The 15,111-nt window shown below is 38.2% G+C and overlaps 1 protein-coding gene across 3 annotated transcripts in view; it reads right to left on the bottom strand.

The window, feature by feature from the left end:
• Positions 1-15,111, bottom strand: part of DPYSL4 (dihydropyrimidinase like 4) — a 30,455-nt gene that overhangs the window by 4,872 nt on the left and 10,472 nt on the right. For 2 of the 3 annotated variants that reach the window (XM_070946383.1, XM_070946384.1), the window contains exons 4-11: positions 13,847-14,011; positions 13,303-13,364; positions 13,118-13,198; positions 8,609-8,677; positions 7,531-7,651; positions 3,558-3,714; positions 1,778-1,919; positions 429-599 (exon numbers count right to left, since the gene is read on the bottom strand). In XM_070946383.1, the coding sequence (XP_070802484.1) occupies positions 429-599; positions 1,778-1,919; positions 3,558-3,714; positions 7,531-7,651; positions 8,609-8,677; positions 13,118-13,198; positions 13,303-13,364; positions 13,847-14,011 (968 nt within the window). Of the gene's footprint in view, positions 1-428; positions 600-1,773; positions 1,920-3,557; positions 3,715-7,530; positions 7,652-8,608; positions 8,678-13,117; positions 13,199-13,302; positions 13,365-13,846; positions 14,012-15,111 lie in introns of all 3 variants that reach the window. The other variant, XM_070946385.1, reaches the window with a different exon arrangement.

Genomic DNA, 15,111 nt, shown 5'->3' with positions numbered 1-15,111 from the left:
CATCCCGGCTTGTTGGAATAAAAGAGTCTTCAGGGCGCGGCGAAAGGTACACAGGTTGGGGATCATACGAACAATGAGATTGAAACTATCATTATTTCTACCATTTCTGCCCAGCCTTTCCCAAAATGAAAGACTCAAGTAACAAAATATTAACAAATGGGCACATAGCTATGAACAAGAAAAAAAACCTCTCTATGATGAAGAAGTATAATGCAACTAAAGTTAAGGATGCTCATTTCAACTGTAAATTAAGGTTGTAATTCATACCCAGTAATTTGCATATAGCATCAACACTGTCAAAGCTAACCAATGCAGAAAATGATATAGGAAAACTAGCAAGCTCAGTCAGATCACAATAATGACTATTATAAACTATGGAACGTCTAATTCAATGAAAAATAAAACTTGTAATTATTGTTTGCTTTTACCGAGCTGTGAGTTTTTGCAGAAAGGATCTTTGTAGCTTTAGAGTTCCAAATAACCAAATCAGCATCTGACCCCACAGCAATCCGCCCCTTCCTGGGATAAAAGTTGAAAATCTTGGCTGAATTAGTGCTGGTCACTGCTACAAATTCATTTTCGTCCATCTTCCCTGCTGCCTAGAAATGAGTTTTGTGTGTGTGTGTTTGGTGAGAGGGAGGGAGGGGGAGAGGTGGAAAGGGAGAGAGGAAGAGAGAGAGGTTGGAGAAAAAATATGAGGTGGGGAAAATAATAATTTGAATTATGCTTCTTATGATTCATGAAATAAAATTCAGACATTCCATATTTCACTTTCAAATTTATCCCAAATAAATGGCATCTTTTTTAAAAAAAACAACAACAACCTGTTTACTATATGTTCATAGGGTAAATAAATTATTTCAGAACACCAAATACCACTGTAAGTAACAAGACAAAGGAGAGCTGCTATTAATACATTTAATGGGAAACTTTTCAGAAACATCTAAGATAAATAGGTAAGGATGATAGACTAGTTCTGAGAGCCTCTAGATCTTTGGTGTCCAATCTTTTGGCTTACTTGGGCTGCACTGAGTAAAGAGAAACTGGGATATAGGGAATCTGGAGATAGCATTATTTTCTGTTCTCTTTTAAAGACATGTGAAGTTTGAGCTTGTCTCATAACAATGAACTTCCTTCCACATCAATCCAAAACGTATGCATTTTGACTGATGTTTTTATTAAAAGAAAGGTAAAGGAGTCCCTGTGGATTTTTCTCCGCTAGCCGTTGCTGCCTATAGGGGGCAAGGCCATTGAGCCAGCACTGTCTGAAGTAATTTCTGGGTTTATGTGGCCAGCATGATGTCACAAAGTGCTGTTACTTTCCCAACAAAGTGGTACCTTGTTAACTACTTGCATTTGCATGTTTTCAAACTGCTGGGTGATAGGAGCTGGAGCAAGGATGGGAGCTCACCTCGTTGCATGGAGCTCAGATCTCAAGCCTGGGCTGCCCATTTTCCAGCTGACAAGCCCAGCATCTTAACTATTGAGCCAGTTGCCAAGAGTCTGAATTTTGATCATGGGGAAGTTGCAACAATTGTTAAGTGTGAAAAATGGTCATTTTTTTTCAGTGTCATTGTAACTTTGAACAGTCACTAAACAAATGGTTGTAAGTTGAGGACTACGTGTAAATTGAATGTGCATCCTTGAATTTGCCCTATGGCCTTACGTCATGAAAGATTAAAGTTTGAAAAGCCCTATACAGTCAAAAGTAAATGAGGAAGTTATAACCAGTTAAAACTTCATTATTTTGTTAACGAACTTTTTCTGTTGAACTTACCACACATTTTTCCCAAATTACTGACATTCGTTCTTCAATGCCATTTGTTCCTTCTGGAATCAGAGTGAAGTTATCCTTTCCAACTGCCTTCTGCGCTGTGGTGAAGACACAGTGAGCACTGCCCACCACTTGAAGATCCCCACTAATTAAAAGAAATGTCAAATCGGTAAACAAAAACAAGAGGCTCCATGACACTCAACATCTATGGCACTTCTGAAATTTGAAAGTCTCATTGGTAGAAAGCAAAGAATAACAAGTTTTCTTGTTTAATTCTTAAAAGTACAATATACTTTTCAGAGTATAAGACGCACTTCCCCCCCTAAAAGTGGCCGAAGCCCCGGCCCCCCGCCAGCCCCCACCCTTCGGCCATTTTCTGCCTCAACGTGCTCTATTTTACTCATTCCAGGCTGCAGGGATCGCCACAGCATATTGCAGCCAATTGCGGTCTCCGCGCATCGTGTTTTCGGCCTCCGGACGCCACTTCTTAGACCCATTCCAGGCTGCGGGAATCGCCACAGCACATCACTGCCGACCACCGCGTCTGTGCATTGCGTTTTTGGCCGGTTCCAGGCAGCGGGGATTGGCAATCCCCGCCGCCTGGAACCGCCAAAAATGCAATGCGCAGAGGCCAAAAATGGGGCGTGTGGAGGCCGAAAACGCGGGACATGAAGGCCAAAAATGCAACGCGTGGAGGCAGCGATGGGCTGTGGTGATTCCTGCAGCCTGGAACAGCTGATTGGCGGCATTCTGGGAGGCCGATCCAACCGGAGGCTGAATCCAACTGATTCAGCTGCTCATGCTGAATCAGGCTGCGATAATGTGCTGAAGCTTACCAGGCTTTTTGCTGCAAGGACGCTACCAGATGGATGCTGGTAGACAGAGGCAGAATTTTTTTTTCTTTTTTTCCTCCCCAAAACTAATGTGCGTCCGGAGTGTCTTATATTCCAAAAAATATGGTAATTGATTCTGGTAGTACATTGGAACTTTTATAGCTGAAAGGTGGTAAAATCCACATCTTTTCACTGCTCTATAGCTTTCTCGGCTCTCTGCAATTCCTGGTCTGAATAAGTAGAATGGAAAACTTCCCTCCTCTTATCTTCTCTTAGATTTAATTAAGGGAAGGAAGCCAGGGAGGTTACAGAGGACTGTACAATGAAAAACAGATTTTGATGACGTTATAATTTAATAATTGCCCTCCTTTGCAAAAATACAATATACTAGATTTCAAAGCTATGGACACACCAAACAATATGACTTCTTGATGATTATGGTAATGGTCTGCCAACTGGTTGCTAATAGCTGGATCCCAAGAGGGATTCTTGAGATCCTATTATGCTATTTTCCTGCTCTCCACGGTGCCCATTGAGATATCTCTTGGGCTCCAGACAGGCTTCCTGATCCATCTGATATTTTTCAAAATAATTTCTCTTAAGTTTTTTAAAAAAGTGGGAAGTTAATATTCTGCCAATAAGCACCAGCTTTGTACATCATTTATTTATTTGTTTCAAGAATGTTTGAGGCCCTCACTCCTCCCAAATATTTCAATAAAATGAAAAGTAGATGAAGTACTCAGTACTTTGGAAGTGTTCACAACTATCCAGAAAAAAAAAATCAAGCTGAGGTAGAAAATCTAAGCAAGTGGTACAGAACAACCTCACTAGATCACAATTAGTAAATGGTATGGAACTGGCTGGATTTCAAATGTTTCCTCTATCTTAGAAAGTCCTGCATTAGCTCTTCCCATTAAAATTTTGTTTGGCAGCTTGAGAAAATGACTTACCAGGCTAAGAGTGAAGAGAGATAATCAGAGGTTGTGGGGTCTGGACTGACAGGTGGAGATGTGACAAAGGCTGCTGCTTTTGCCCAATTCTTACTCCAGTAATGTGAGCCATCAGTACCAAGGCTTGCTGTAATGGGCTCTCCATATACAATGGTACCTAAAGACATAATTGTATGTTGGTCATTTCTGGAGACAAATGGGATGAAGTCTCTCTCAACTAGATGTTCTTCAACTAGTGCTGGACATTTGATGGGAAGAGACTGCTTCTGTTCTTTTTGATTTACACAACTCTTGCCCTCTTTCCATATCTCATGGAAAAAACTACCAACCTGCCTTCCATTGAGGACCTGTATACTGCACAAGTCAAAAAGAGGGCTGTGAAAATATTTACAGACCCCTCACATCCTGGACATAAATTGTTTCAACTCCTACCCTCAAAACGAGGCTATAGAGCACTGAACACCAGAACAACTAGACACAAGAACAGTTTTTTCCCGACCGCCATCACTCTGCTAAACAAATAATTCCCTCAACACTGTCAAACTAGTTACTAAGTCTGCATTCTATTAATCTTCTCATTGTTCCTATCACCCATCTCCTCTCACTTATGACTGTATGACTGTAACCTTATTGCTGGTATCTTTAAGACTTATATTGACTGTTTCCCTATGACTATCATTAAGTGTTGTACCTTATGATTCTTGATGAATGTATCTTGTCTTTTTATGTACACTGAGAGCATATGCACAAAGACAAATTTCTTGTGTGTCCAATCACACTTGGCCAATATAGAATTCTAATCTAGAATTAATCTAATCTAATCTAATCTAATCTAATCTAATCTAATCTAATCTAATCTAATCTAAAAAAGAAGGATATTTACAGGAGAAACCCGCTGAACTTCTCTCTCTCTCTATATATATATATTCAGTCTTAAACCTTGAAAATATGTGCCGGGGAAAAAGAACACACGCTAACAAAAATCCTGTGATAGTCAAGTCCAATTCTAAGTGAATGACAACTTCTCAAATGGACAATAACCAAATGAGCAAATCACTAGGGGCAAAACTATTCAGAAAAATGTAGAGCTTTTCAGGTAGAGAAGGTATCCCTGTGTGTTTTTTTTAAAGCTGACATTTCTGGACCTTAGGGCTTCTGGAAGAGGAACGAGACTAAAGACAATGTGACAATTTGACAGAATCTTGCCTACAACCTCCTAGCATGTAAAAGGCCTGCCACTGCTAAAGATGCATGCGTGAAAGAATTTCAACTTCACTTTTAAAAGGAAATCAAAATGCACTGCTAGCAATTTTGCTTAACCTCCCGAAAAATTGCACCTGTTATAAATGTGGCAATCTGGATCCTCTTTTTCCATTCAAAAACTCTTAATATAATAGAAAACTACCCATGGTTTTCAAACATCTAAAAAATAAATTCATTTTAATATAGATAGACTGAGGAAGGTGGGCAGTGGCAAACTTTCTGAAAAACCCTGCCAAGGAGACTGCAGGGACTTGCCTAGAGAGTTTCCTAGAATCAGACACGATGGAACAGAAGAGAAAAAAAGTTAGGCTCAAGATAACAGCCGTTGAATACAGATAGTCCTTGACTTACGACCACAACGGAACCCAAAATTTTTGTTGCTAAGTGAGACACTAGTTAAGTGAGTTTTGCCTCATTTTATGGTCTTTATCACCAGTTGTTAAGTGAACCACTGCAGTTGTTAAGTTAGTAACATGATTGCTAAGTTAACTTTTTTTTTTTTTTTTTAATTTGATTTATATGCCGCCCTTCTCCGGAGACTCAGGGCGGCTTACAATGCTTTAAGCAATAGCCTTCATCCTTTTGTATATTTTATACAAAGTCAGCTTATTGCCCCCACAAACTGGGTCCTCATTTCACCTACCTTAGAAAGGATGGAAGGCTGAGTCAACCTTGAGCCTTGGAGAGATTCGAACCAGCAGAAATTGCAGGCAGCTGTGTTAATAACAGGGTGCACTAAACCCTTGTATTATCAAGGCTCTTGGCTTGATAGTACTTGGCTTCCCCACCATTGACTTTGGCTTCCCCACCATTGACTTTGCTTGTCAGAAGGTCCCAAAAGGAGATCATGTGATCCCGGAACACTGCAACTGTCATAAATGAGTTGGCTGCTAAGCATCTGAATTTTGCTCATGTGACCATGGGGATGCTGCAACAGTGTTAAGTGTGAAAAAGGGTCAAAAGTCACTTTTTTCATTGCCGTTCTAAATTCAAACGGTCACTAAATGAACTGTTGTAAATCGAGGACTACCTGTATGCTCAAAATGGGTTTATTATGACCAGCTCTATGGCATTCTATGGAACTGAACTATAAATTAATAGATGGGAAAAGAGAGGAGCAGTGGTTTATATTGTATAACCAAATATTCAATATATTATTCAGTACAGAGAATGATGGAGCTGGAAGGGCTATTCTGTTCATTCAGTCCAGCTCTCTGCTCAGAACCAGGAATTTAATTTAAAATATCCAGTCTCTGTTCAAACATATCCAGCGAAAAGGAAATGTAGTATTTTCCTAAGACTCTTCCAATTCAACTGTTTCAACAAGCTTCCCCTTTTTCTTTTCCAGATTGCAGATCCTTGAGCTCTTTAAACTTGGCTGACAAAGTTATTTTTCAGAAATAACTGAAGAAACAAATAATACTTCTAACAGCAAAGTCTCTGAATCTAGCATTTCCACAAAAGTAGCATTTATGGCTTCAGTGAAAACAAAACATTAAAATAATAAAGGTTTTTGTATGGACAATTGTAGTGTACATTTTTTAAAGGGTGACAAAAACAACAGTATTATAAAATCTTTAAATTAACCTCTTGTGTATCTGTTTCTTTTTTTCCCAAGTTCACTTGTCCTGTCTTCACTCCCTTACCTTCAGGATTGAATTTTTTTAAAAAACTGTGACTACTTTACGAAAGTTGCTTTTCTTCCCCACCACTAAATTTAATAATTAATTCAATGTATAGGCCACTCATCTCCCTATCCAAAGCATTTCTGTGTGGCTTACAATATGATAAAAACAGAAATATAAAAATATTAAAAACACTGGAGGTTACCCCTCGTAGCTCTCTTTCAACTTTCTACACTGATTTCAGTCATAGACAGCCTATAAATATCACTTGAATTTGCACTGACCTTTAAGCAGCCATGTTCCAGAGGCGTAATTCCTACTTGGTTTGTAAATGGAAAAGTTCTTCATGAAAGTTCTTCATGCTGACCTTAACTCTTGGTGACCACATGAACATATTTAGGCAGCTTTATGGGGAACAGTATGGAATGGCTTAGCATTGCTTCCTTTTAGAATGTTTTGAGCCCTGGGAATTCCTAGTGATCTTTCTTTCAAGTCAGAATTAATTCAATAATTTGAATTATTCAAACATTATTATTTGAATAATGTTCAAATAATGAATTGCATTATTAAACAGCAATGGCATAGGATAGCAACTATATATTTCTTCTTCATCTTAGAATAGATGGATATTATATAACTATTAGTTATATATTGAAACTACTAGCAACATTACGCCTACGTCTGGATACCAAATTCTTGGAAATCAGTTCAGCTCAGCTCATAATTAGCAGTAACTGTTCTTTGTTTTTCAAACTTAATCTCCCCCACATTTTGTCTTCCTAACTTTTGCCTACAAATGCAGGGTCTACTTTTTTCTTTTCTCAGATCAATCAATTGATTCATGGGTTGCAACAGGAATTGATTGACCAACTCATCAGTCGAACTGTTTGGGGCTAAGGGATTGACTGGCCCAAAGTCACCTAGCTGGGTTTCATGTTTAAAATGAGACTAGAACTCACAATCTCCTAATTTCCACCCTGCAGCCTTAACCAGAAGACTAAACTGGCTCTCAATTTCCAGCACAAAGATGTATAGAAATAAGATTCAAATCCTCATTAAAAAAGGAAATATGAAATGGTGCTTACCTTTCCTCTTGGCTTGTGCTATGATATCTGCAGCGCCTTTGCTCATAACTTTTGTGACATATAAGGGGCAATTGGCTTGTTTTGCTATAGTAATAGCACGATACACTGCCTCTGTTTCAACCTTGGAAAACATGAATAATCAGATACTTTCTTCAAAGTGACTCTTTCATCTAGACCTGCATGTTTAGAGAATAGCTGTAACCCAATCTTTTTATTCTAATTTGTACTCATGGGAAATTTGCAGTTCCAGGAAAAAAAAAAATAGGAAAGTTAGTGTTATGATTTTTGATTGTAGAAATTGTGAACAATTCAGTTATGCATTAATGAGTTCAGGTTGAAGCTTTTCCCTTTTAAATTATATTTCTGTTTTAGTGCAATAGGTGTATGGTTTCATTCAAATTCTGAAACCTTCATATTTTTTAATCCAAAGTTAGAATAAAAGGATTCAGATCCTAAATCAGGGGCTTTCCACTGACATCAATGTATTCTTTGAGCTATCCATGGTTCTGTCATCAATGGAAGGTTTTAATTCACTGTGCACTAATTCCTATGACTCCAAAGAACACCCCACATTGGATTACATCATGTGAGGAATCAGAAAATGTAGTGCTAGCCCAGGAAATGTGGAGTACGCTTGGCATATACAAATTTGCAGCAAAAAATAATTTTCTGAAATCGAGTACAAATGTAAAATTATTCAGTTTTTCCTGAAATTTACCAGTGCAGAAAGATAATAATGTAGTGCCCTGTAATTTCATTTCATTTGAAAAATTCTTAATGCATGGAAAACTGATGTGTCAGAAAAAGATTAGGCAAGATTCATTTTCTGTGAAACGCTAACATTTCATAATGTTGCATAAATGTGCATGGGGTACATTTAAATATGATCTGTATCTTCACCATTTTAGTCCTTTTGACTTTGTGGGAGAGAACTTTTCTCTTTCTTTCTTTGTAGCCTTCTTGAAAACATGAAAATGTATGAAATATGCAAATGAACCAATTTTTGGGGGGTGGGCATTTGGAAATTAAGCTAATTTTGTAGAACAATAAGTATTTCTATGAAACAAGTTAATATTACCTCTTCTGGGTGGCTGAGGACATGACCCTCTGGACCTGTAATCCCCAATTCCAGGAGCCTTTTTTGCTCCTAAATCAATCAATAAATACAGGAAGAATGATAAATAAGATGTGTAGATATTACATCTCAAGCAAAAAACTTTATAAAACCTTCAATTTTTAAAACTTATTTCTTGACTGGATGCTCTCTAGATAAGTAGATTACAACTGCTATAATTCCCAGTCAGAAGTCTGAATCAATCAATCAATCAACCTACCTACCTATCATCTATCTATCATCATCTATCTCTATAAAATGTATTAGCCACCCATCTTACCATAGGGTAACTCCATGCCTATTCTATAGAAACAAAGTAATGTATATTCTGCTTAACAATATATGCAAACAAGATACTTTGAGAAATCTTCATGACGGCTTACAAAGAAAACGGATACATCTGTGTTTATCTGAGACTTTACTGGCTGGAGAATTCTGGGAGTTAAAAGCTACCCATCTAAAACTTGCCAAGGTTGAAAAAAACTGCCTTACTAGTTGGTTCCCTTTTGGAAAAGAGATTGTTTGGACAGCTCCTTTTTAAATAATAATTCAACATTTACTCCAGGTTGATTAATTATAGGTAACTTTCTGATCTTTGTTTAATATTGATTTCATTGATCTCATTTATGAAAACCCTTAAGGATACTAATATAAGTCAAAAACTCCACTCTTGGGGTTCTGCCATATAGGAGATTTAAATTGCAAATTGTCCTATTATTAAGCACCAAATCATACTGTATTTCTCAGAAAATAAGACCGAGTCTTATTTTCTTTTAGACTTGAAAATAAGCACTTGGGCTTATTTTCGAGGTGGTCTTACTTTTTTTGAGGTGCAGCAGGCCAGACTCGGTGAGCTGGATGTGCAGTGGGCACATTGTTGCCTCCATTCTGAACCTTCAGTGTTCAAAATGGAGGCTTTTTGGCGAATGGGAGGAAAATGGGGAGGAGGATTTTCCTGCCTGTCATCCATTCCTCAAGCTCAGCACAGACTGATGGAAGGATGACAGGCAGAAAATCCTCCTCCCCATTTTCCTCCTGTTCACCATAAAGCCTCCTGCGAGCCTCCCAAAAAGAGGGAAAAAGCAAAGCAGCTGGCCACGGAGCTGCCGGCTTTGGGGAAGCGGCCCAACAAGCAGAAGTGCTGTGCCCAGAAAGAGAAGGGCAAAAGTGGTATTTGTGCTGCCCCAAGGGGCCAGCGGGCTGCAGCTGTACTGGACAGTTCCCCCCCGCCCCCGCAGCGCCACTCGTGCTGACCCAACCCCCAGGCTTATTTTCAGGATAGGGGTAATATTAGGCCCACCCCAAAAAATTAGGGTTGGGCTTCTTATTGGGGTGGGTTGTGTTTTCGTAGAAAAATGGTATTATGGTGAAGAACCTTGATTTAATTAGGGGAATATATCAGCTAAACATTCCCATGATTTATGAATCTCTTAAGCTTCAAAGTTGGTTATCTCCAGCTAGAACAAAGGGGGATGGGTGAAGCTTTTGAAATCCTTACTTTAGTTTATTGAACATTGAAATTCAGGAAGCAGCTGAAGAGGAGGGATGCAAGCATGTCACAAATGATTCAAAATAAATGCTTTGGACCTTGCACAAGGGTGACACTTCTGTCGTTCATTAAAACAGCCTACCATTTTTCCTGCTTCTGTACAAGCTGGGTAAAAAACACTGCTGCTTTAAGGCATCCCTTCAGTGATTCTTAAACCGTGGAGTGGCTTTAATGAATAGCAGAGACATGTGGTGCTTGGTGAGGCCTGAAACCTCCATCCAAATTACTGTCAAACTGTAAATAGCCCTAGAGAAAAAAAATGGGCCTCATTTCACACTCACCCAAGTGGGATGATGTCATGCCTTAAAGAATAGATGGACTATTAGCATGTAAGGTTTGGCCATAATTTCGAAGATCATCTAGTCCAGGGGTGTCAAAACTCAAGGCTGGGTGGCCAGATGTGGCCCGTGGAGTGCTTAGACCCTGGAAACAGTGAAGGACCAGCCTGCGGTGCCCCTGCCAGTGAAAACGGACATTGGAAGGGCCACGTGCTGCCCCCCAGGCTCTGTGTTTGGTTGCGACGGCCCTGGCAGAGGGCTGCAGGAGCTAGCTGCAGTCGAAAAAGAGCCTCGAGTGATGTCGAGTTGGCCACACACCCCAGCCTCCTGAGGTGAAACGCAACCCTGATGCTACCCTCAATGAAATTGAGTTTGACACTCTGATCTAGTTCATCTCTCTGTCTTCAATCTAATGCAGTGTTTCTCAACTTTGACATCTTGAAAATGTGTGGACTTCAAATTCCATAATTCTGGGAGCTGAAGTCCACACCATCTTCAAGTTTCCAAGGTTGAAAAACACTGGTCTAAGTAATTCCACAGCCCTCTGGGGTCCCAAGATACTGACTTTTGTTTTCTTAGGAAAATGGCATTGTCTAAAGGCAACAGATGGGTGAATGCCAAGTTGCAGTTCTTGGGTGGTTCTTTTGGGGAACTAGCCTCAAAAGTAGCACAGCATATTGTATTCAGAGGGGTATTAGTATATGTAAAAACTGAAAATCAAATTATAAGTCTACGAATTGGATTTTATTTCCTTCCTTTCCCTTTTATAATGCAAGGATGGGGTCTTCAGAAGAAAAAGTATAGCAGAGGGAGGCAGCTTCAGGCTAATTTTCAAATGACATGAATACAGACTCAAGGCACATATAAAAATGCAGGAATGACAATCAATCAGAAGATGGGGCAAAATGTGTATCAGGAGAATAGTTGATATAAGCAAAAGCTCTGCAAATACTTGTAGTCAATCAGCAAAGAACTGAGATGAAGGCTTGGCACAGAAGTATGTCAGCAATACCTTAAGGCCATTATCTTCTCCTTATTACTGATGACAAGGAGAGCTCCTGCTATAACTTTAGGTCTGAACCAATCTCAGCTGCCATAAAGCTGTTGAGGGAATTCCAGTGAAACGTCTATGCCTTTGTCTGCCACCACGTGCACATAGGAGTGGTCAGGCTTAGAATAAGGGAATGAGAACAAAGGGTATGTAAAAGAGGAAAGCCAACAACTGTCAGAAACTGTTATGACTCCTAGTTTTCTTATAGTATCCATAAGTGCCATAATATTTGCTGGCATTCTTTACCTACAAGAATGTAGGTAAAAGTTACTCTTCTGATTTTCAGGAATGGACCCAGGACATGTATTTCTTACGTATTTTGGAAAAGACTTTGGCCCAGTGGTAGGTTTATTTTTTTTTTACTACCGGTTCTGTGGGTGTGGCTGGATGGGTATGGCATGGCTTGGTGGGCATGGCAAGGGAGGGATACTGTAAAATCTCCATTCCATCCCCACTCCAGGGGAAGGTTACTGCAAAATCCCCATTTCCTCCCAATCAGCAGGGACTTGGGAGGCAGAGAATAGATGGGGGCGGGGCCAGTCAGAATTTTTACTACCGGTTCTCCGAACTACTCAAAATTTCCACTACCGGTTCTTCAGAACTGGTCAGAACCTGCTGAAACCCACCTCTGCTTTGGCCTCTATAAATGAGAATATGACATATTAAGTTGCTATATGGTCCAGATTTAATGATAAGCTCAACAACTAAATTCATTCCATATAAGTATTTACAGGTAATCGTTAACCTATGACCATTAAATGGGACTAGAAGTTTCATCGTAAGTCATTGTAGTCATAAGTGGAGTCAGACCTGATTTTACAACAATTCTTACAGCGGTTGTTAAGTGAATCACCCAGTTATTAAGTAAACCATAGAACTGTAAATCAAAGCCAGTTTCCCCCATGTGCTTTTTGTTGGAATTCAGCAATATGGTCACATATGGTGATAATGTGACCATAGGGCAAAAATGCAAGCTAGTTATCAACTGCTTAAACTGCAATCATATGGACTGTGGGGTGCTGTAATGGTTGTAAGTGAAAGTAAAGGTTGTAAATCACTTTTTCTGGTGCTGTTGTAACTTTAAATGGCTATTGAAAAATTGTAATAAGTCCAGAATTACCTGTATATTTATATGGAATTTTGATTTTCATTAATTGGGGAGAGTTATACTTAGTTCCTTTAATCAGTATAATCTAGTGTTCTTTTCCCTTGCTATATTGCCACTATTCAAGGTAGACTTTTTCTATTTCATGACAGTAAGCAAATAAGCAACATAAATGATATCATCTGCAACATTAATATGGGACTCCTTATCACATCTCAAAATATCACATGGATAGTTGAAATAATTACCAACCTAATATATGCTAATGAGTGCTGACCTTGGTAATGTGTTTGTATTTATCAGACAAATAGTATCTAAAGCAACAGACTTCTTTAGGGATTCAGTTGAAGGTGTGGGAAGCTTCCAATTAAAAATTCAACATACTAGTCAGGTCTTGCCAACTGCAGGGAACAGTAGAATTAAGAAAGGGAAATGCATCTTGTTACCTTTTTAAACTAAAAATGTCTAACCATGGTGAACATTTTCCTACCTCATCAATGATGTCTCCATTTTCTGCATGAACCTGGGCAATGGCACCCATTTCACGAATAAGGCTGAATATTTCATACATCTGCCAGGAAAGAGAGAGGGAAAAACAAGTCCTAAAATGTAATAATTTCCATTTCTGTACTATGATATCATTAAAATTGGTGTGCTTCCATTATCTTTAATTACCTGAGCATCAGTGCATTGGAGTTTGTCTTTGTAGGACATGAAAACAAGAAAAGAGTTCACACCTTAAGAAAAATAAAAGTGAATTATTGATTGCAATTGAAATAAAAACAACAATTTTTAGGTTACAAAGCTTGGCTATCTATATTCAGAGATGATAAAAACGTAAGACTTTATTAAAAAAAACAATGAAACAGAATCAATGCTCATGGTTATGTTTCTAATTATGAAATTGTTTACTTAGAAGTAAATCCACATTGGCAATTTATTATTGGTACTGCTACAATAGCGTTTATGTTTATATAATAGAATATTTATATGCGTGCAAATAATTTCAGCTTTCTTACAGCAATTATTCCACCAATAGTAACAGGGAAAACAGTGTATTTGGGTTTTTCCTTAAAAGGTGTGCATTAGAAGAGCTTCTAAGGAAATCTGTTATTTTTTTAGTTTTTGGATAATCTGTGTTATATGATACCCAATCTACAAGAGCCATAGTTCCTGTTTACTTAAATTGTTCATGTAAAAACTTTGTTTTCTTTCTTACCTTTGTCTTTCACAAGAGCTTCCAGCTCTTCTTTTATACTCTCATGCCAACGTGTGATGTCAATATGCAGAGAATAGTCACAGCAGGCTTTACTATCTGCGTTTTCCTTCCACTGGTCAAAGGCAGTCAGTAGGTTTGTTCCAGATTCAGGGAATACGTGATCAACTTGAGAAACAAATACATTTATTTAAAAGTAAGGATTTAATTGCCCACAATCTGATGAATGCTTTTCACTTCAAAGAATAAAGCATGCCCAAAATTTGAAATGCACATAAATATATTCAGAATAATCTAAATGTGTTTATTATATTTGGGCATCAGAATTCTTCTGCAACTTTCAGCAAAAACAAAATTGCAGAGGCATCAAAGAATTACAATGACATGAGAATATGAGCATTTAATTCTACTGTACAGAATTATTGAAAGTTTTTTTTTAAATGAACAAATAGAATCACAATTTACAAGAGTTTATTTAGTGACCGTTCGAAGTTACAATGGGATTGAAAAAATAATTTATGACCATTTCCCACACTTTTGACCATTTTCCCATCCCCATGGTCACATGATCAGAATTCAGATGGCAACTGACTCTTATTTATGACAGTTGCAATGTCCCAGGGTCATGTGATCATCTTTTGTGACCTTCTGACAAGCAAAGTCATTGGGGAAGCCACATTCACTTAACAACTGTGGCAAGAAAAGTCATAAAATGGGGCAAAACTCACTTAACAAACGTTTCAACAAAAACGTTGGGCTCAATTGTAGTCGCAAGTCGAGGACTATCTGTATAGGTACTCTGTAGGTATGTGGTAATATAAATGGTTCAGCGTGCAGTGTAAGAGAATTATAGCCCTTTGTTATTGAGTGTTAAACTTAATCTGAATTTACTTAATTTAGAAGACAAATTTGCTCAATTTAGAAGTCAAAAACCAGAACATATAAAACTCGCTAGTGTAAATCAGGTTACAGATATACAGTATGGATAAGTGCAAATCATAAAATTAACTGAGCATATCATTTGACTGTGCATTTTGCATGTAACAAAATTTAGTTATACTTAGAATAACAAGATTACTGTTATTTGCCAGTTAAATGTATAAATAAAGTCGGTCAGAATGACTAGGAAATTTATTTAAAAGTGGACTTATCAATTCTGAATGGATACAGCATAAAATGGGCAATATAAAGAAATTGTGTTTCATGATTTTTTTAGTAGCCACTTTACTGCATGGGCAAAACCTTTACTGCAGTGATTGCTGTAGGAA

This window comes from Pituophis catenifer, unplaced genomic scaffold (genome assembly GCF_029215685.1).
Source record: "Pituophis catenifer annectens isolate HBS135680 unplaced genomic scaffold, rPitCat1.0.hap2 SCAF_6, whole genome shotgun sequence".
Lineage (NCBI taxonomy): Eukaryota > Metazoa > Chordata > Lepidosauria > Squamata > Colubridae > Pituophis > Pituophis catenifer.
The sequence above is the reverse complement of the archived record's forward strand: the minus strand, read 5'-3'. Positions and strand labels throughout refer to the sequence as shown.